The sequence below is a fragment of the Protopterus annectens genome, chromosome 15.part0 (genome assembly GCF_019279795.1).
Source record: "Protopterus annectens isolate FY-2018-M chromosome 15.part0, PAN1.0, whole genome shotgun sequence".
Taxonomy (NCBI): Eukaryota; Metazoa; Chordata; order Ceratodontiformes; family Protopteridae; genus Protopterus; species Protopterus annectens.
The window spans coordinates 244,887,267-244,908,928 of record NC_056749.1 but is presented as its reverse complement, the minus strand read 5'-3'; the positions used below and the strand labels follow the sequence as shown (position 1 = coordinate 244,908,928).

Here is a 21,662-nt window from a genome sequence, read left to right as displayed (position 1 = left end):
TTTGGGAAGGAAGGAAGGAACTGTCCTTAACTCCGTCCTCATGTAAAATAAGGAAGGATAGTTTGCATGAAAGTGCTTTCAGTTCCAAAACTTGTTTTGCTAATGTAATGGCAACCAAAAAGATAAGTTTTCCAAGAAAGGAATTTTAAATCTTAAGAAACTGCAGGATCAAAGATTGAAGCAAAAAATTTGTAATGTCCCAAGGAGAGACTGGCTCATGAACAGGAAGTCTCAATAAAAATGCTTCTCTAAGCAAGACTTTGGTCACCTTAAGAGATGCAATAGACAAATAATTTTGTCACACGTGAAAATTTGAAATGGCGGCCATCTAGACTTTCACTGGAGAATAAATAGAACCTCCCATAAAAAAAGATCAGAAAGGAAATTAAGAATTGCTAATAGAGGGGCTGAAAAAGGATGTTATCCCTTTGAGCATGCCCAAACAGAAAATCTTTTCCATTTCCTTTTGTAAGTCTTTTTTTGGTTTATTCCTTCTAAGAAGAAGGAACTATGTGGACTACAGGTGAAGAAAGCCTGGCACCATTAGCTATCATGAACACTCGAATGTTGTTAGTTTTAGGGACTAGAGATCTGGTAGCAGCATCCTGGAAGGGTGAGTGCAGAGAGAGGGTGAGATCCAGAACCCATGGTGGGTGCAATAGATGAGGCCAAAGAAAGGGGAACTATACCTGCCGAGGCCAAAGGGGGAAATATGGATTGCCCTGATCTTGCATTTTTATGGCTTTCTGAATAAACTTAGTGAGAAGAGGAAATGGTGGAAATACATAAAGGAGATCTCTGGGCCAAAAATGCACCAGAACATCTCTCAGTGACTGTCCCTCTGGGGGAATGAGGGAGAAGTTGTTGTATCTTTCGGCTTTTCCAGGTTAGGGGTCCCCACAGCAGAACTCCGGTCCGCTAATGATTGGCAGTTGATTTTTACATGCCGAGTTGCCAGCCCTGATGCACAACCTTCAACGAAGGTGAGGGAGAAGTAATTTCTGCATTTGTTGTTGAGATTGGTAGCAAAGATTTCACATCAAAATTGGCCTCAGGGGCTGCAAATCTCCAATGCCACTCTTGTTTGAGAGACCACTCATGAAGCAATAGTATAGTTCTGTGCAACCTGTCCACTATTATACTGGATGTCCAAAGAATGTGCACTGCTACCAGAAAGCAATTTGAAGGCATCATCCACTGCCAAACTCACATGGCTTCTCAGCAAATACGGTACGAATGTGTTCTACCTTGTTTGTTGATGTAATAGACCACTGACATACTGTCTGCATGAATAGCAATCACATCCTTGTGTAGATGGCCCTGAAAAGCCTGCAGTGTTAGAAGAAGCATTCTCATCTCCAAGACACTGATGTGAAGTTTGGCTTCTGTTGATGACCACATCCGTTGAACTGTGTTCCCTTCAAAATGACCCCCCAGAAGTGAGATATCCATGGTGATTGTGGCCTTGGTAATGTGGGGACAAAAAGATCAGCCCTGTACAACTGACTGGAACATAATCTACCACAATTTATGTGATTCCTGCACAAGTCAGATTCATGTGTGAAGGGGGTAAAATTTCTGTGACCATTGTACTGCTAACATCCACTGTAGGACTCTCATGTGATATCTGGCTAATGAAACCAGTGCAATAGAAGAGCCATCAGCCCTAAAAGATGTAGAATGAGTCTTATGTGTTGTCAGTGGTGTTATCACTTGAGAAGATACAGATCTTAATGAGCTGACTCTTGCAACAGGGAGATTTACAATTTGCTGGACAATGCCCATCTGGCAACCTATAAAGTTTAACCTCTGAGAAGGAGTCAGTTTGCTTTTCTTGTAATGGATTGATATTTCCACTAGTTTAAAACAAACAGAAAACTGAGTGGTGCTCTAACAGTAGATCCTTGGAAGTTACAGTTAGGAGCCAATTGTCTAAAATATGGGAAGACCTGGATCTCATGCAGCTGGAGATGAGTTGTTGCAACTGTCATCACCATGCTGAACACCTGGGGGCTGTGGTGAGATCGAATGGCAGTATTGTGAAGTGGTAGTGGTTGGCTCCCAGCCAGAAATGGAGAAACCACCTGGAATGCCTCTGGATTTTGATATGATAATAGGTATTCTGGAGATCAATACAGCAGATTCAATCTTCCTTCCTTCCTTAAAAGAGGTAGAATGGACTGCACTGTGACTACTCTGAATTTTGTCGCTAACATTTGTTACAAATCTCCACACTAGACTGCTATCCAACACTTCATAATGTAGAAGTTCTTGCCACCAAACTTCAACTTAACATTAGTAAATCAATAATCATCATCTGCATCTACCTACCTCCTGGTAATAATACTTGTATCCTTGAAGACACCCTTGCTGGATTACCTTCATCTTTCCCTCAAGAGACTATAATTCTAGGTGACTAATATTGATTGGAAAACCTGCACACAAAATCAGCCAACTTCACATATTAACCTACATGGACTTTCACAAATGATCAACTTCCCAACCAGAATTAACAAACCCAATAATAAAGAGAGTATATTAGATTGGATACTCATAAACAATCACCAGCAAATGTATAAGGCTGGAACCCTTCCTGCAGATGTAAGTGACCACTCACTCACTTATATCATTAGGCATAAGACAACTACTCCTAACCCAACTACACTTAGAACAATCAGAACCAATAAAAACTTTAATCCTGACTATTTCCAAAGTGAACTTAAGAGCATGTGATTGGACACCCATTAAACACCTCCCTCTAGACAATGTAGTGAATTACTTTAATTCAAAATTCTTAACAATCACTAGACTATTATGCACCAAAACGTACTATCAGAACTAAGTATAAGCCAGCCCCATGGCTTACCAAGGAAACCAGGCAGAAAATCCTACTTAGAAACAAACTCTGGGCTCTATGGAGATCTACTAAGCAACCCGCAGACCAACTTAAATTTAACCAAATGAGAAATATTACAAAAAAAAGCCATTCTCTTGGACAAAAAAACTTTTACTGTCATCTCCAGCAAACAAACCAAAGGAATCCACAAATGTTCTGGGTGAGTATTAACAAACTTCTTCACCCTGGTCACTCCACCACACCACCCCCTACAGGAGCCAACTCCAAAGATCCCAAACAAACAGCAAACGCATTTAATACCTTCTTCACAGAGGCCATCCGATCACTGGCCAATCAAATAACTCAGAATTCTAGTCACCCAAATTCTGTAACAAATTCACTCCCTACATTCCACTGGCAATCAGTCCCAACTCACCTTATCTGTAATCTTCTTCAAAAACTTAAACCATCAACCCCATCAGCCGATAACCTACCAGCAGAATATCTTCAAAAAGCTGCCAAAGCTATAGCCTACCCAATATCAATCCTGATAAATAGAACCTTACAAGAAGGAAATATTCCTACCATCTGGAAAATCTCACACATCATCCCCCTACACAAAGGTGGCAATTCTAACGAATACTCCAACTACTGTCCAATAGCATTACTTTCTCCTTTAGCTAAAATAATGGAAAGATGATCCATAAAAAACTACTTGATCACTTACTGCGAAATAATCTACTTGCAAATTGCCAACACGGCTTCAGACCATTTCATAGTACTACCACTGCTCTTCTATCCTTTCCTGACAGTATCAATCATAACAAAAATAATAACACCCTATCCTCAGCGCTCTTTATTGACCTTTCCAAAGCTTTTGACATGGTCAACGATAATTTACTTATAAATGTACTAAGATCTCTTTCCCTAGATTCACTGGTTATTCAACGGTTCCAATCGTACCTTAACAACAGACAACAAGCGGTGCTTTGGGACAATAACCTATCTTTACATCTCCCCGTTACACTACGAGTCCCTCAGGGCTCAATTCTTGGTCCCCTCCTATTCTCAATCTATATAAATGACCTTCATCTAGCAATTACTCAAGCTACCTGTATTCAATATGCAGACGATTCTACAATCATCTGCTCAGCTAAATCTTCATCTGACCCAGAGAATGTTTACTGTAGTAGAAAACTGGTTTTTACAATGTTGCCTCCTCCTGAACCCCAAAAAGACAAAACTATTGCTCTTCACACCCACCCGCAAGTCCAGACCAATTAACTTCTCAGTCTTATGCAATAATGGTACCATTATATCCCTAGACCTAACCACTAAACTTCTAGGTATAACAATACACAACAACCTTACCTATGAAACTCACATTAACAATACTATAAAAACTGTAAACAGAAAACTGGGCTCCCTGTATAGGATAAAGCCATTCCTTACTCCACAAGCCAGAACTTCTATTGCCCTTACCCATTTAATCTCCACACTCCTCTATGCTTCATCCATATATACAAATCTGACTAAAAACAACCTCAACAAACTGTCAAACTCTTATAATAACATAGCTAGATTTGCCACAGCCTCCTCTTTCAGAACCCACCACTGTCATAATCTGAAACAAATAGGCTGGGTTGAGCTACAAAACCAAATCCATTATAACCAACTTATCATTGCCCATAAAACCTTCTTCCAACCAACTACAACTCCAATACTACCAAACCTTTTTACCCCATATAAAAACCTTAATAACTTATGCTCATCCAAGAAATTACTAGTATCCACAAGTATATCTAACAATATCTCTGGTGACTCTCTGTTCTGTAATGCTGTTGGAAAATACTGGAACCAACTTCCAAATGAACTCACATCTATGTTCTCTTTAACACTATTTAAACTTTACCTTAAAACACACTGGTTATGCCCCTGTACAAACCCAGACTAATCTAAAATGGCATTGTTATCATCATCACTGCTGACCTAGAGTTTTTTCAACCATTACCTCTACTTTCATGGACTAATCCAAATCTGTTCCTTACTCTAGCCACAAAACAAAACAAAAAAAAAAACATTTTTTTTAATTCCTTCCTCGAGTATAGAGTTGCTAGCAAATTTATATAATGTTCTGTAACAATGTTTGTATTCAACAATTGAAATGTAATGTAATAATCTACTATTACGTTTTGTATATGCATTTATATGTTTTATGTTTAGCTTTTTGTTGATCTTTTCAAGTGGAGCTCATCTCCCCGGGCCTCTGCTGAAAATGGACATGTATCCAGTTAGACTAGCCCGGTCAACAAATGTAAAATAAATAAAATAAAATAAATAAACATACTGATTTAGATCACATAGATCCAATATTGGTCTGAGGTTCCCTGTCTTTTTTTGGAACTAAAAAGAACCTGGAATACTGGTCTGGACTGACTAGTTGGATGACTTTTGTTTAGCAATTTTGATACCTCTGTTGCTGAAGATTCAAACTGATTGGGTGGAGTAGCGGGAATCATAAATCCTTTCTATGAGGAAAGCAAAAAGGGTACTGTATCGCCTCTGGTGATAATCATCAGCACTCATGAATCAGAAGTTATGGTTTGCCATGCTAAAGGGTGTAAAGAATAGCATTCCCTGACTGCCTTCAGAGTGCAGGAGTTAGGCAAGCATTCAGAGATGCTGGTAAGGTTTCTCAGGGAAGGGGCCATGGAAACCATGATTTTGCAAGTCTGCCTCTGCTTCGTGGGCAGCGTCCACTGGGACTACCTCCCTCCTCTGTCTTTGGGAGGGCTACCCCAGCAGTGTCATGGTGAAAACCTTGGGGACTTTTTGAACAACATTTTCCTACCTCCTCTCTGATTCCTGGAAAAGGATCTTTGAGGAATAAAAAATTAATTACTACAGCAGACATGGTCTTAGCAACCTGTTCACTCCTGTTAAGCATTTCTTTTACCTTCAGTCCAAACAAGGATGAATTTTCACAGGGGGCACTTGTAAAAGATGCCTTAAAGCTCTCAGTGAAATCGCACAGCTGCATCCAAGCATGGCAATGCATGGTAATACCTATGCCAGCTGCCCCTGATATGCCAGATGGCTGATGGTACATTAGATGGCAATCTCATAGCCACATCTGAGGAAGATTTCAGGGTAGACATTTGGGTATCGCCTGTCTTCTGGATGTCCGTAAGTAAGCTACCCAAAAGAGACCTGGAGAGTTCCTTGGCCAAGTTTCTTTGGAAATATTTCACGTGTGCCAGATAGTTCACAGCTTTAAGTGTAAGGGTCACTGAAGCATATATCCATTTCTTCAGTTTGTCTAATGCCCTAACTCCCCTGTTGGGGGGGAGGAGGGGGCAGACAGAGGAACATTATTCTGATGGTTCATTTTTGTGACTGTACTACCACCTTAGCAATGTTTTCTATTCTTTGGCTTAACTAAAATCTTACCTGGCATTTTGGAATAGGCTTTGTCAGATCAGGTTTCTTCCAAGCCTTCTGAGCGATGGCATCCATTAAGACACCAGGAGGTGGGACCATCCCGGATGCTAAAGAGCTAGACCCAAAAGCTTTAAGGAACACAAACTCATCAGAAAGAAGAGGAGTTTCTGTGGATCACACCCACCCCCCTCTGTTTCATCAATTCTAGAATACCTCCAAAGGAGAGGTCCTGGGGGGAGGGGTTTGGGGAACCTTCTCTACCCTTTAAGCCTGTGTCAGTGACAGACTCAGAAGAGTCATCTATGTGCTTCTACTTGCATGCCCTTTTCTGAGGATTAGTCTCTGGGGCTATGATGGAGACAACTCAGAGTCAGACAGAGAGATGTAACATTGAGCTGTCTTGAAGATGATTGGTTCTGCATGTCCCTGTTGACCCGAATGAAAGGAAGAAGTTATAGGAGTCAATGGGAGTCAGGATGAAACCGAACTCAGTGCACACACTGGTCTTTCTGATCCGGTCAAAGCCATCTTCACAGCCTCATAAGTTGACTCAGGTAATGGAGCAGTGGAAAAACTGTCCTTATCAGCAAAGTTAATAGCTTTCCCAACTCCAAAAGGTGTCAGTTCCAAAGAGGACCTCAAAGCAGAACTATTTACAGCCAAAGCACATATGGTGAGGGATAGCTCTGAAAACTTTGGTGTCGACTCCACTGTTGGGATTCCAACTTCAATGCTCTGGCTCGGGGACTCTTCAGAAACTAAAAGCTATGGTGTAGAGAAGGTGAGGCAAGATGTCTAAGCCCAAGTCTCCAAGGCTGTGGGATCTGACACTCGTGCGGAGGAGGGGTTTGGACCCATATGTGTCGGCTCTAGAAAGGGAGACAGCATCAGAATTAGTAGAGATAGTGTTGATGGGCCTAATCCCAGTCCTCTCTTCAGGGATGGGGCTGGGAGGACCTCCAGCTGAATATCTGTCCACAAAATTTCCTCATCATACAGTCAAAATTAATTTCAAGTAAGGCTTCTGGTGGATCAACCATACCTCGAAGATGAAACTACAGATGGAGGCCTTGAAAGCAGCTTTTGAAGTATTGGGGAATGAAGTCTGGCAATGATCAGCCCCAGAAGAAAAATAAGGTTTCAGGATGGGAGTTTGGATCTTGGTTGCAGTTGGATCAGGCTACTTCAGCAACTTAGCACTTGGATCAAGAGACATTTTCTTTGGTTTTTCTACCCTTTCTTATTGCCTCTAATCAATCTGTTTGTCTTTACATTTCTCTCAAGATTTCTCATTTTCTTTAGATTGTTCTTTCTCTTTTTCCCTCTTTTTGTCAGAAGGAGAGGGGGGAAGGTGCTTTAGAATCAGTGGACATTCAGGGCCTTGTCTTAGTGGGAAGAAGACCCCTAAGAATAAGTTTTTCCTTTTTGCCCTGAAGAGCTCTGGTGCCGAAGGCACTATAAATGCTACAACTATCCTATAAATGGGAAAGACCTAGGCAATACACATAAGAAGAATGGGGATTAGGTGGGGGTGGGGGCTTCTCTCCACAGTCTGAACCCTTTTTGAAACAACTGGACTCTTCAGACATCAAAACTTTTTTAACAGTAAAAAAAATTCTAACAACAATACAGTACTAGCAAATATTCTGTATCTTATTAAACAAATATGTATATATAAAAGAAAATAAGACAAGTAAACCTTACTTAGCTATAATCCTGTAAAGAAACTACTATTCTACTTAACTGCTAACCTTAAAGATCTATGAGAAACACAGTTTACCATTAAAATGTTGTAGGTGGGTTTGGCGAACACGGAAATGACGATCGGCAGTTGGACAACTTCAGTGTTGCCGAACTATGCATTCGCTGATATGTACTTGATGTTATGGGTAGAGATCGCGGTTACAGTGCAGATTTGGAAATGTTTCCCATTCCTCACTGTAGTGTGACCTTGGAGATGGAATATACAGTTTGCAAGGGGTGTGCAGGGGGGGTTGCCCCCCCTGCTAAAATGTGAATGGCAGTGTAGGAGTTTAACTTGCGTTTACACCTACACTGATGTCATATTTGATATTCTACATAAACATTGAATCTGCTGAATTCATTCAACAGATTTGACATTTATGCCTAATTAATATGCAGGCATTTGCAGTTTCCATTCGATGTTTTGTACGTTTTTTTTTTTTACTTTGTTTTTTTAATAGTACACTGAAAAACACTATGTAATCTATAGAAAAAATAGCAGAAAGATCTATTTAGTGCACTCTAGAAAAATCTAAATAAGTTATTTAACAAGCCAAGTATTTAAATATACTAAGCCTAAACTAAAAACTATCCTATAGGGAAGAGTAAGCAGAGAAACAAAAAATTATAATCACTTACTGTGATAAAGGTGGAGTTATTGGTAAACACATCTGGTTTGGCAAGTGAGATGTGAGATAAATTGGCTAGGAGGAGGGGATTGTGGGTAGGGGAGGTGTCATAGCTCTTGGATCCAATATGCTGGTACAAGACAACGAGGACAGATCCAACCGGATCTGACATCCCACATGTTGATTCAAAAGAAAATTAACGACACTGGATCATTTGTTACGAGCAGGTCTTGCATTACTGAACTGCTTAACTGATGTGTCTTTTTCCAGATACTGGAGTGTAATCACAATGCTCCATGCACTAGATTAACATTCTACTAAAAAACAAGAACCTACCATAAATTTTGTATCCAATGTTAGGTACAATGTATAAACATCAGAAAACTAATACTAAACCTGTGGATAATTTCAAAGTTAAATGACTTACTGCATACTAGACTGTCACCAGCAACTATAAGAGTCAAGCATGGACAGCTTGCATGTTTTTGAGAAGTGTCAGCTATCCAAATATTTAAACAATATGTCACGACTTAGGGAAAAAAATCTAATAACTGTGTAGAAATCATATGCAAAACAAAAGAAAAAAATATATCAATAACACTAAAAGACTTATGTTAATTGTACCCAAAAGAAGTTCATCTTTAGAAATACATTACCCAAGAACGTGTGTTATGAGGTTAGTCCTGAGAATGACTTTTGGTTTATGTTCATAGGTAGGTACTACGCTATTGACCCTAGGGCCTATACAAGCCTAGCCAAAAAGGTACCCTGGCTTTTGCCACCCAAGAAAATTATTTTCCTGTGCCCCTGTCAAGCAGAACCACAGAAGTGATTCCCGAGGTAAATTTATTATTACCCATCCAATCATCAAGAATGCTAATGAGGAGCTCTGTTTGACATAGACAGGTAGTCTGTTCCAGAGTGTGGGAAGTCTAAGGCCAGCTTCGAGAGAAAAATTGCACAGGACACTAAGGATAATCACAAGGCTTTCTTTAGTTAATTTAGAAACCTGGGTGGTAATTCCCAGATATGCTCAGAATTAGTCCAAAATGACAAAAAATACACTGAACCCACAGACATTGCCAACATCCTAGCTGACAGATTCAGCGCAAACATCTCCCCCCCTCCCCACCAAAAGGGCAAATATCTATCCCAGCAGAGTGCTGCCCCCCTGACATCTCAGATGCTCAGGTAAGAGCCGCCCTCTCCAAAGCAAAAAACACAGCATCAATGGGACCAGACGGTGTCCCGGGCTGCGTCCTACATGAACTCCAAGAAGAGCTAAACCCAAACATAAAACTACTGTTCAATCTCAGCCTTACTACAGGATATGTGCCCAAAAGAGTGGCGTACAGCAACAGTGGTCCCTCTCCATAAAGGTGGTGCCTCAACGGATCCTGGAAACTATCGGCCCATAAGCCTGACTAGCTTAGTCTGCAAAGCTATGGAAAGGATCATCATTGACCTCATAAATAAAGATATTGGGGACATACAGACACTGGATCCTACCCAGTTCGGCTTTGTTAAGGGCAGATCCTGCCTTTTAAACCTGGTTGATTTCTTTGAAACAGTCACCGAGGCGATTGACCACGGGAAAGTGGTCCACACAGCCTACCTGGACCTCGCTAAAGCCTTCGATACAATACCCCACTCGGGCATTATAGATAAGCTCACCAGCTTAAATATAAACCCCTATGTCACTAGATGGATTGCAAACTGGCTCAAGGACAGAACCCACATGGTTAGAATTGCTGGAGCCATGTCAGACTCCAAACCAGTTACAAGTGGTGTCCCACAAGGCTCAGTCCTGGGACCTCTCTTGTTCGGTATATATTTCTCGGAGGTACAGGCCAACACGGAAGGACTGTGGCTGACCAAGTTCGCAGATGACTGCAAACTGGGCGCCATAATCATCCTCCAAAAGGGCCTCATAGAAACAGACAACTGGTGCCAGAGCCATGGCCTCAAGCTAAATGCCAAAAAGTGTATAGTCATCCCCTTTGGCAAAAACAAAGTGCCCACAAATTACCACATAGGTGGTAATCCATTAAGTACAGAAGAAGTAATTAGGGACCTGGGGACCCAAGTTGATAGCAATCTCTCATTTGACAACCACGTGGCCAAAGTGGTTAGAAAAACATTTTATATAGCCCACCTAATCATGAAGGATTCACATCTAGATCAGGGAGGTCATCGTGCCTCTTTACTCATCCCTCATCAGGCCCATAATTGAGTACAATGCCCCTTTTGGGATGTACCTTACCAGACACCTGCAGCAACTGGAAAGACCCCAAAATACCTCACCAAGAGGATCAAAGGGCTCAAACAGATGCCATATGCCTACCGGTTAAAGAAACTCCAGCTCTACTCAGTGGCATACCGCCTGTTCAGAGGCGATCTGTGCCTGATGTATAAAGCCATGTCCAACCCGGAATTAATGGACATGCTGCACCTCAGAAAATCCAAATCCCATTGAGCTACGCACTCGAGAGACTTGAACCTCAGCACTGAAATAAATAGGACATGCTGGCGGGACAGATTCATAACCCAGAGGCTCCCTTCACTCTGGAATAAAATCCCAGTCCAGGTTAGGCAGAGTCCCTCACTGACTCTCTTCAAGAGGAATCTTGATGAGTGGATGGGAGATCGTAGGTTTACCCCGGGTATCACTTCTGTGTCACTGTTAGACAGAGGCACAGTATACTAACCTCAAAAAAGGGCATAGCAAAATAAATTTAAAATGGGTGGCGAAAGCCAAACACATTCTGGCTAGGCTTATAAATGCCCTAGGGCAGATAGCCTAGTATGAACCTATGAACCTAAGTCTCTGGGACAGGAAACTATCCCTCCAGCATGTTCTGTTTATTGTGGTGACAAGGTGTAGGTCCCTAGAGCGTGTAGCTCGGAGGGATTGAGATTTCTTTAAGTGCAGCATGTCCAACAGCTCTGGGTTTGACATAGCTTAGGTTCATAGGTTAGTACTTTGTATATTAGGCAGAGATCGCCTCGGGGTAGGCGATATGCGACGGAGTAAAGCTGGAGTTTTTTGAGTCGGTCTGTGTAGGGCATCTGTTTGTGGCTAGTAATCCTCTTTGTGAGGTATTTCTGTGGCCTTTCCAGTTGTTGTAGATGTCTTGTGGGGTACATACTAAAAGGGGCATTGTACTCTATATAATGGGTCTAATACGTGATGAGTAGAGGGGAAGAATGACCTCTTTTTTTCTGAATGAGAAACCTTTTGTGATGAGGTGTGCCACGGAGAAGGATTTCCTGACCACTGTGGTGATGTGATTATCAAAGGAGAGACTACTGTCCACCTGTGTCCCAAGGTCTCTTCACACTTTCGGTGTTAAGTAGACTACTGCCTTATGTGGTAGTTCTTGGGTACAGAGTTCTTACCAAAGGGGATGACAATCCCCTTTTTGGCACTGAGCTTGAGACCATGGCTTTGACACCAGGCATCTGTCTCAGTGAGGCCCTTTTGTAGGATGTCCACATCGTTAGGAGTTTCGAGTATGGCTCCTAGCTTGCAGTCATCTGCGAATTTAGTTAGCTAAAGACCTTCTGTTTTAGCCTGTACTTCAGAGAAGTAGATACCAAACAGAAGAGGACCCAGGACTGAACCTTGTGGTACTCCACTTGTCATTGGTCTGAAGTCTGCTACTTTCACAGTGTGGGTTCTGTCAGTAAGCCAGCTGGTAACTCATCTTGTGACATAGGGATTTATACCTAGTTTAGTGAGTTTAGCTATAATTCCAGAGTGAGGGATAGTGTTGAATGCCTTGGCAAGATCGAGATAGGCTGTGTGAACCACCTTACCCTCATCTATGGCTTTGGTGACTGCTTCAAACTCATCTATCAGGTTTAGGAGACATGATCTGCCTTTTACAAACCCGAACTGTGTGGGGTCCAGAGTTTGGAGATCTCCAATGCCTTTGTTTATGAGTTCCATGATGATACGTTCCATGGCCTTGCAGACCAGGCTCATCAGGCTAATGGGGCAGTAGTTCCCGGGTCTGTTGTGCCCCCCCCCTTTGTGGAGTGGGATAACCATCAGGGTGTGCCATTCAATGGGCACAAAGCCTGAGGTGAGGCTGCGATTGAACATGGTACTTAGGTGGGGTGCCAGTTGATTCTGTAGTTCATGTAGAAGGCAGCCTGGGATGTTGCCAGGTCCCATGGATGCTGTGTTCTTGCCTTTGGAGAGTGAGGTTTTTCCCTGTGCAGCGTGATAACAGGAACTTTGCATTCTTCTGGTATAAAGATGGGCCCTTTAGGGGGTGGTGGGGGGGTAAAGTTAGCACTGAACCTATCTGCCAGAATGTTGGCAATATCAGTTGGTTCTGCATATTTAGTGTCATCGTGCTGCAACTCAGAGCAGATCTGAGTGTTGCCATTGAGATTCTTGACATACCTATAGAACGCTTTGTGGTTGCTTTTAGAATCAGTGGTGATTTTGTTTTCATAACTAGCTTTGGGGGATTTTATGAGGGATCTCAGCTTCTTACTGAGGCTGACCAGGGAGTTCCTCCAATCATGGGATTTCACTTTTTTTTGCAACAGTTTCTTTCTTCTGTTGCAGAGTTTGTTTATGGCAGAAGACCACCAGATTGGCTTCCTTTTTTTGGAGGACAGCATCTTGGTTCTGTTAGGGATAGCACGATCCATGCACTCGTGTAAGTGCTTATAAAGTGCATTTGTGTAGGATTCAGCATTTGTACCTCCATTGTCCATCTGCATGGGTGTCGTGAAGTTTGCCACTTCTGTCTTAAGAAGCGTGAAGTTGGCTTTGGAGAAATTTTTTACGACTGTTTTCCTAATGGGGGGGTGGGAGCGGGATGTGGATGTCTAGGGTGATTAGCACGTGGTCGGATCTGACCAAGGAGGAGCTGACCTCTGATGTGGAACACCAGTCGCCCATGTTGGTGATGACCAGTTCTAGGATATTGCTGCCCCTGGTGGGGGTGTGGATAAGTTGATCCAAGGCACTGAAATTGACGAATTCCAGAAAACGTTGAGCAAAAGAGTTGGTACATCAGTAGTTTTCCCACTTAATGGTGGGGCAGTTGAAATCACCCATTATTAGGGTGTTGGGTTGTACCTTAATATTTTCCAGTGTATCAAGAAAAGAGGAGTGGAATTCTGGGGCATGGCAGGGGGGTCTGTAGCAAGCTTTTTGCCCAGAGTTAGTTGAACTTGGATAATCTCGGATGCATTATGATGAGCAACTAGCTTGGAGGTGTGGATATCCTTAATGAATATGGACACTTTCCACCTTTAGTGTTTCGGTCTGGGTTTGGTGGCCAAAAGGTGTGGTATGGATTATAGCCTGGTAATGCAGGGGTGCTCTCTGGAACTTTGAACCAGGTCTCTGTCACTGCACAGATGTCGATGTTCTCCATTTTAAGGAGTGCCTCGAGTGAGTGCATTTTGAGTAGCATTACCCTCAGGTTTTGCTTGCTTATACCTGTTACAGTGGTGAATTTGTCATTTGAACCTTGCCTAAAAAAGGCAATATAGGGGTGGCAAGAGCCTTTGCCAGTATCCAGAATCCCAAGGGCGACAGGTGCAGGCCATCTCTGGCAAAGCAGCGTGGTCTGTCCATCATGTCATCCCAGGCAGACAGATACTGGATTCCCTTAGAATGACACCAGAAGCTTAGCCAATTGTTGAAGTCAATCATTTTGTCCTTGTACTGTGGTATCATTCTGGGTGATGGCAGGATGCTACACTCAGGGCGAGGGTCATACTTGCCTGGGCTACAAGATCGAAGAGCTCCTCCATGTCACTTTTCATGTAGTCCAGGGAGGTACGTCTCAGGTCATTCACACCTACATGGACAAAGACAGAGTCATATTTGTACTTGTTGTGGAGTAACCTGAGTGCGTGCGTTATGTGGCAGATCCTGGCACCAGACAGGCAGCTGACAGTAACTTTCTCCTTGTTTGGCCTGGTGAGTGGAACATCAGTGTGCCTGACTATAGAGTCACCTATGACTAGAGTGTTGGGTACATTATGCCTTATGGGCTGTAGTTGAATGGCACACTAAGTATGTGGGCTATGTGTCATTTGGGTTGTGTTGGGGGGGTGGAGGTTGCTTGTATTTCTGCTTTGGAGGTCTCGGTTGTTTGGGCAGATTTTTACAGAGAGCCTCCGCGAATGTAGGTGTGTGTTTTGTGCTTCTGTGTGTGTGTTTTGGTGGTGTAGGTTTTGAGGGACTATGTGATGAGTGTGGTATGGTGCAAGTGTTTACCTTCTCCTTTTGACTGTCTAGTCCAGTCTTCGGTGAAGAGAGCTTTGCTTCCAGTTTGGCTATATAAGTGCATCTCTCACAGGTCGTAATGTTGGGTGGTAGGAGGAGAGGGTTGTCTGTGTACATGAGGCAATTGCTGCACTGTCCCAAGATTCATCAGGTAGACAGGAGAAAACTCCGGGAGCTGACCTTTAGACATGCCTGGATAGGTGCTTATTTATTAAGTACTAAAAACTGTTTTCCTCTAGACAAGTGAGGAAAGTTGAGTGCTGTAGTAATTTGTAGCTTATTTAGTGCTTACAACAAGTTCTGAACAAGTGCTGAGCTCAATGAAACAGATTTGAGTGCTAAAACTAAAAAGCTGGCTAGTTGCAAGGGAAAATTTGAAGAGCAGACATTATGGTGCCAGGAATAGTTTAACCCTAGTTAAGTGGAGGGGGGGGGCCTCAGGAGCTTACAAACAGTCCTGGATACAGCAAATCTGTATCTGGACAAGACTTGTTACAGGAAAAAGGGGAAGCAAGCTTAGATTTTTTTTTCAGTAAAGTGGAAATGGAGAAAGCTGGAACAGAAGTTAATTCAAGGTTAAGAATCTGAGTGGGTTGGCCTTCACAAATGTTCTCCATTAGATTGAATGAACTAATGACACTAGACTGGGAGGAGTGTCACAGATCAAATATACAGTATGGGCGGGCAACTGCAAAGCCGCCAAGTATAAGAACACCAGGGAAGGTGGGTTGGGAAACTATTACAGTTCCTAGCTGTAGCCACTAAATGAAAGTTTTAAAACAGATCAAGGAGCAAGCAGACTCTAGAGAATTCTTTTAATTGTAAACAGACTAGATTAGAACACAGAAACCTCAAAAAATCAAAAATGCACAGACTAGATTAGAACACAGAAACCTCAAAAAATCAAAAATGCATAGAAAAGCTAGGATAGAGCACTCACAAACAGAAAATACAACTCTCAGTATGAAAAAAAGCAGTTTACAGTTAAGTAATTCAGTAAACATGCAATTAGTGTAATGAAACAGTATCTAGCAATAAAAAATACAGTTAAAACAGTATAAAACAGTGCATAAATGCAACAGTAAAAAAAGCTTTATAACAGTGCAAAATGTAGTAGATTAACTTATGTTAAAATCCCTTGTGTTCGGGAATAGCTTTCCTTGCTTTGTTACTTGTTAGAGCTGGTAAAGCTTCCCTGTATTTTGACACTGCATACTACTGCTCATATGTGGTCAAAAAAAAAACTCTGGATAGCACTGGCAACCAGATGCTCATCTATCTTCTTTGAAACTAAAAAATCATATGATTCTTCAATAAGTCTGGATTGAACTTCATTCTTTATTTGCCTTCTGTTAACCGGGTTAGTCCACTGGGCAAGTAGCCCATTTTCAGTGGAGACTTGAGGAGAAAAGCTCTACACAAGGATACAAATGAAAAAATTAACAATACAATAATATGAATTTGGAATACAATAAAAGATATACATTCATGCTATGTATGCAAAAAGAGTACAACAGATCGAATATTCATGAAAATTCTAAAAAAGACAACAGCCTAATGTTAACAAGAGGTTGAAACTCGTAGGTTAACAACAGGTATTTTTAAAGAGAGAAAAAATATATATAAATGATTAAAAATAGAGTTGGAAGAGGGGAGGAAATAGAATAGAGGAGTAGAGAAATAAAATTTAGGAGAAATCAAGAGCGTAAAAAGTGAGAGGTGTAGTAATATAGGTAGAGAAAAGATGAGAATTAGGTAGAGAAATAGGTCAGCTCTACAAAGGTATTACTATATCAGGAGAGGAAAAACAGTGACTATGGAACAGAAATTGAAATAAGTAAAAGTTAGGTAGGGTTATGACAGGTGCAGGATGCAGAGTTAGTAAGGTAACTCTTCAATTCTCTTTTGAAATGAAAAAAAGTTTGGCTAGAACGTATATTGGTAGGGAGGTTGTTCCAAATTTGAGAAATAGAGCATTTATAGAGTAGTCTGCCTATTGTTTTGTAGGTGTATAGGTGTCAAGTAGCTGTTGGTCAGTGCTACGAAGAGATTGTGAAGGTCTGTAAAGGGATAGGAGGGTAGACAGGGAGGGGAAGGCTGCAGGTTTGTAAAGCAGAGAATGAGTCGTCTGTAGTTGAGAAAGTTGTAAAAGATGAGGAAGTTCAAGCCACTGAAGTTATTTTAGGGCAAAGCAGTGATGAGATCTACAAGGGAGATAACAGGCAAATCTAGCTATCTGGTTGTAAGTTTGTTCAAGTTTATTTAAAAGATTTGTTTGAAGGTGGGTAAATATACAGAAAGCATACAGCAGACAAGGGAAAAGGTAGGGTTGAGCTATTAGAGAGTCCTTGAGGTAATGGATAGGAATTTTTTGTTTCTATACAAAAGACTGAGTTTTTGATGAGTCTTTTTGATGGATTGTTGGATATGAAGGTCAAATTTAAGTTGATCGACAATTGTGATTCCTAGAAGTTTGGTATGAGAATCAGCAAGTATGGCAGAGTTGTCTAGAGAAAAGAGAGTGAAGGTAGTTTTAAGGTTGGATAATGATTTTGGAAGGAAAAGAAGAAGCTTAGTTTTCTTTGGTTAAGAATAGGTTGGTTATTGGTTAGCCAGTGTTCAGTAGTGTTGAAAGAGGTCTGAGTAAGGGAGAGAAGATCAGTAAGGTTGTCAAAAAGGGTAATGAGAGTAGAATCATCATCATACTGGATCAGAGATGAGGTGCAGTAGGCAGAACAAAGATTGTTAGTAAAAATATTAAATAGAAGGCAATATTGGAGAGTTCTTTGACCTCATGCTAGCAGAAGTATGCAGTGGCAAAATGGAGTGAGTTCTGCCAGCTATTATATGCAACTACACAGACAAAGCTATCCCCAAACATACGGGATTTAAAATTACACAGACCAAAATCACTTCTCAAGATTAACTTCATATTAGAAGCTCTTAGATTTCCGTTAGTCCTCTCCCAGTCCAGGAGAGGTAGGACATGAGAAATCTCCCTTCAACTGGTTGCAAACTTACTTAAAAATACATTATCAGACTATTACACAACATTCGATGAAGCATAATTTCATGACCTAGAAAACCCTAATATCACAAAGGTGATAATAAAAGACACATAGCTTTAAGTGCACGATTAAGTTATGCTTAAAGCACAAATAATTACATTTACTGATTTTTTTGTACCTCACACATACATACATACCTGTACAATATTGTAGGCTTTCTCCTCAAGGAGATTCTCAAAAGGTTGATACAGGTACTTGTTTTGATTACTGACGAGAAGAACTGTTTGATCCTCGGGGCTTCTAAAACAAAATAATTATTAAATCTAACAAGAGACATTATACACAAAATGTCTGTTAGCAATAATGTTATTTTTGCTCAATATCTTCTGAGCATAGTATCAATAGGTATTTTAGCCTGAAGGCATTTTGATAACAAACAAGGATGGTTAGCAATGCACCCTTGCTCCTAAAAACAAGGAAAAGATGATCAGGTTTCTCTCACTCCTTTATCAGTGGAAAGTCCAAAAAAATAAATTCATGGCATTTTCTAGAGAAATCCACAATACTTCTAAATTCACAGGACATTCCAAATCACATATCAGAAAGTGCATCTGCTCAACAGACTTGTCATAAGATCAGAACTTTAACAGGTCACCTCTTACTACAGGTATCATTATACTGACAATATTATGCTTCAGTTAATCACTTAGCAGCCATTTACTTTAAGAAACCCACTGGGTAATGTCTCGCTTCTAGAGTCAGGCTTGTGTATGTTGGCGCATATAAAGATTATCCTAAAGATGCTTTCTGTTAATCTGTATGATGTAAAGCTACTTACTTCTTGGAATTTAGCAAATAAAATGTACAAGATTCCCAAAGTGGATGATAAAGGGGGCTGCAAAATCTACTGAAAAAAATTATTTTCTTGCAGCTTCCCCGCACATATTTTACTCCTTGGTTGTCTGCCAACCATCAGTTTCCCCATGCACTAGAGACACAGGCCATCACTGAGACAGCCAACAGGGTTTTCTGCTCAATTTAGCACCCATTACCATCAATGGGAACATAAATGAATAGATTTCCAGCACGGCCAACCAACATGCAATTTTTCTGTGCATGTACTTAACTCTATGTGACATTTATACACTGCTTGGTGGGTATTCATTCTCACTTCTATCATGTTGTTTGATTCTGCTAAGTGTCAGTGTCACAGTGGAATGACCTTTATTCATCTGTGTAGCTCTTTAGCTTATCATGATAGGTGTTTGACTGACTTCCCCCCTTGTTTATGCACCTAGTGAATTTGCTGGGTCACAATCTCTTATTTATGAAACTTAGGCTCTTAAGTTTAGAATAATTGGGGTTAAGTTCATCACTACCATGAGACATGAATTGCTGCATGTCTAAAACAAACTGCTCAAAAAAAAGCATATTTAAAGCATATTTCAAAACTCACTGTAACACCAGTAATGTACAGTTTGCAGGTAGGCCACACACACTTAGCTCCCTACCCCTCCAATACCTATAAATACTAGCACCAAGAGTAATGAGAATATGCCATTGTGGTACAAATTCGTACTTAGCAAATATTCCTCTGAAATTGTAACCTGTAATTCCGCTATTCCGGTGATCACAAATACGGTACTCATAACTTCATCAGGTAACTGCCTGAGTTTTTAGGCGATGTTCCAAAGACCAAATTACCACAGTAACAGCTATAAATAAATGCAATCTGAGGGTCATGCTGCTCAACACTAGAAGTCGAAATCTCAAGATGCACTTGTTCGAAGCACTCCTCAAAATGGAGAACATCGAAATTTGTGCTGTAACAGAGACCTGGTTAAAGCAGCAGAAAGCACCCCTGCACTACCAGGCTATAACTCATTCCACACTTTTTGGCCTCAGAACATGGACCAAAGCTCCAAAGGCAGTGGTGTCTCCATATTCATAAAGGATATGTATATAGCCTAATAATCAATCCACCCCTTAAACTCCTGACTAACTCTGAGTACAAGCTAACCTAGCATAAATGTACATATTGTAAACAACACAATTGTACGTATTATAAATAACCCATCCCACCTTTTGTTTTCTTTTTTTCTCTCTTTTCCTTCTAAGTCTCTATTCTCCCTCTCAATTAAGTTACCACTGCCATCCTAAATATTTAGGTACTATGTAACCAAAGAATTTATTCCTGCTCTCTAGCATGGAATGAAATTGTAATTGTGTCTTTACTATGACTGTATATGTAACTAAACTTTATAATGTGGAGCTTTTCTCTCCAGGCCTCCACTGAAAATGGGCTCCCTGAGCCCAGTGGACCTCCCCAGTCATCAAACTGGAAATAAATAAATAAATGTACACCTCAAGACTAGTAGCCCAGCATAACGCATCTGAGATACTTCAGGTACAACTAACATCAGGTAAGCCGGTGATTCAGGTCATAGCCTGCTATAGATCCCCAACCATGTCCCAAGACTCTCACTCCATGTTCCAATGCACCCCAGAAACTATTAGGGTCCAACCCAACACTCTCATACTAGGTGATTTCAACTACCCCTCCATCAACTGGAAAAACTACTCATGTACCAATACAGTGGCCCAATGCTTCCTGGAATTTATCAATTCCAATGCCCTGGACCAGCTTATTCTTACCCCCACTAGAGAAAGCAACATCCTTGACCTAGTTATTACAAACATGGGCAACTGTTGCTCTACACCAACAGTCAATTCCTCCCTGGTTAGGTCCAACCACAAACTAATCACCAAGGACATCCACATATCACCCACACTATCCGCAAAGGTAACCACCATGAAAAATTTCTCCAAAGCTGACTTTGGGCTCCTAAAAACAGGGGTGGCTAACTTCACAGAACCCATGTCAATGAAAAATGGATGCATGACTGCCGAATCATACACCAACGCATTGTACGAACACATACATAAATGCATCAACTAGCCATACATAACAGAACCAAGACACTCTCCTCTAAAAAAGGAAGCCAATCTGGTGGTCCTCTGCCATTAATAAACTCTACAACAGAAGGTAGAAACTGCTGCAGAAAAGGATGAAGTCCCAAGACTGGAAAAACTCCCTTATTAGCCTCAACAAAAAGTTGAGATCCCTCCTCAAAACCTCTAAAGCCAGCTATGAAAGCAGAATTGCTGCAAACACTAAAAACAAACACAAAGCCTTCTATATTTATATCAAGAATCAACACGGCAATACCCAGGTTTGCTCTGAGTTACTGGACAATGGTACCTCCTATAGTGAGCCGACAGATTCGGTGGCAACTTTACTCCCCCCCCCAGGACCAATCACAATAATGGAGGAATGTCAGGCACCCAGCATTACTACAGCACAGGTTAAAGCTGCATTGTCCAAGGCCAAGCATACAGCTTCCAGGGGCCCCAACAATATCCCTGGATGTGTTCTACATGAACTACAAAGTGAACTGGCACCCCATCTCTGTGCCTTGCTCAAGCACAGTCTCACCTCAGGCTTTGTCCCTACCAAATGGCGCACTGCTACAGTCATCCCTCTCTATAAAGGGGAATCGACTACAGACCCTGGGAATTATCTCCCCATTAGCCTGATGAGTCTGATATGGAAGGCTATGGAGCGCATCATCATGGACCTAATTAACAAGGATATAGGGAATCTCCAAACTCTAGATCCCATGCAATTTGGTTTTGTGAAAGGTAGATCATGCCTGCTCTACTCCTTTGAGTCAGTCACTAGA

The 21,662-nt window shown here is 41.3% G+C and overlaps 1 protein-coding gene across 1 annotated transcript in view; it reads right to left on the bottom strand.

Annotated features, from left to right (window-relative positions):
- TBC1D15 (TBC1 domain family member 15) overlaps positions 1–21,662 on the bottom strand; it is a 2,197,436-nt gene that overhangs the window by 1,584,261 nt on the left and 591,513 nt on the right. Inside the window, exon 7 of the mRNA XM_044057253.1 lies at positions 18,117–18,219. Within this exon, the coding sequence (XP_043913188.1) occupies positions 18,117–18,219 (103 nt within the window). The remainder of the gene's footprint in view (positions 1–18,116; positions 18,220–21,662) is intronic.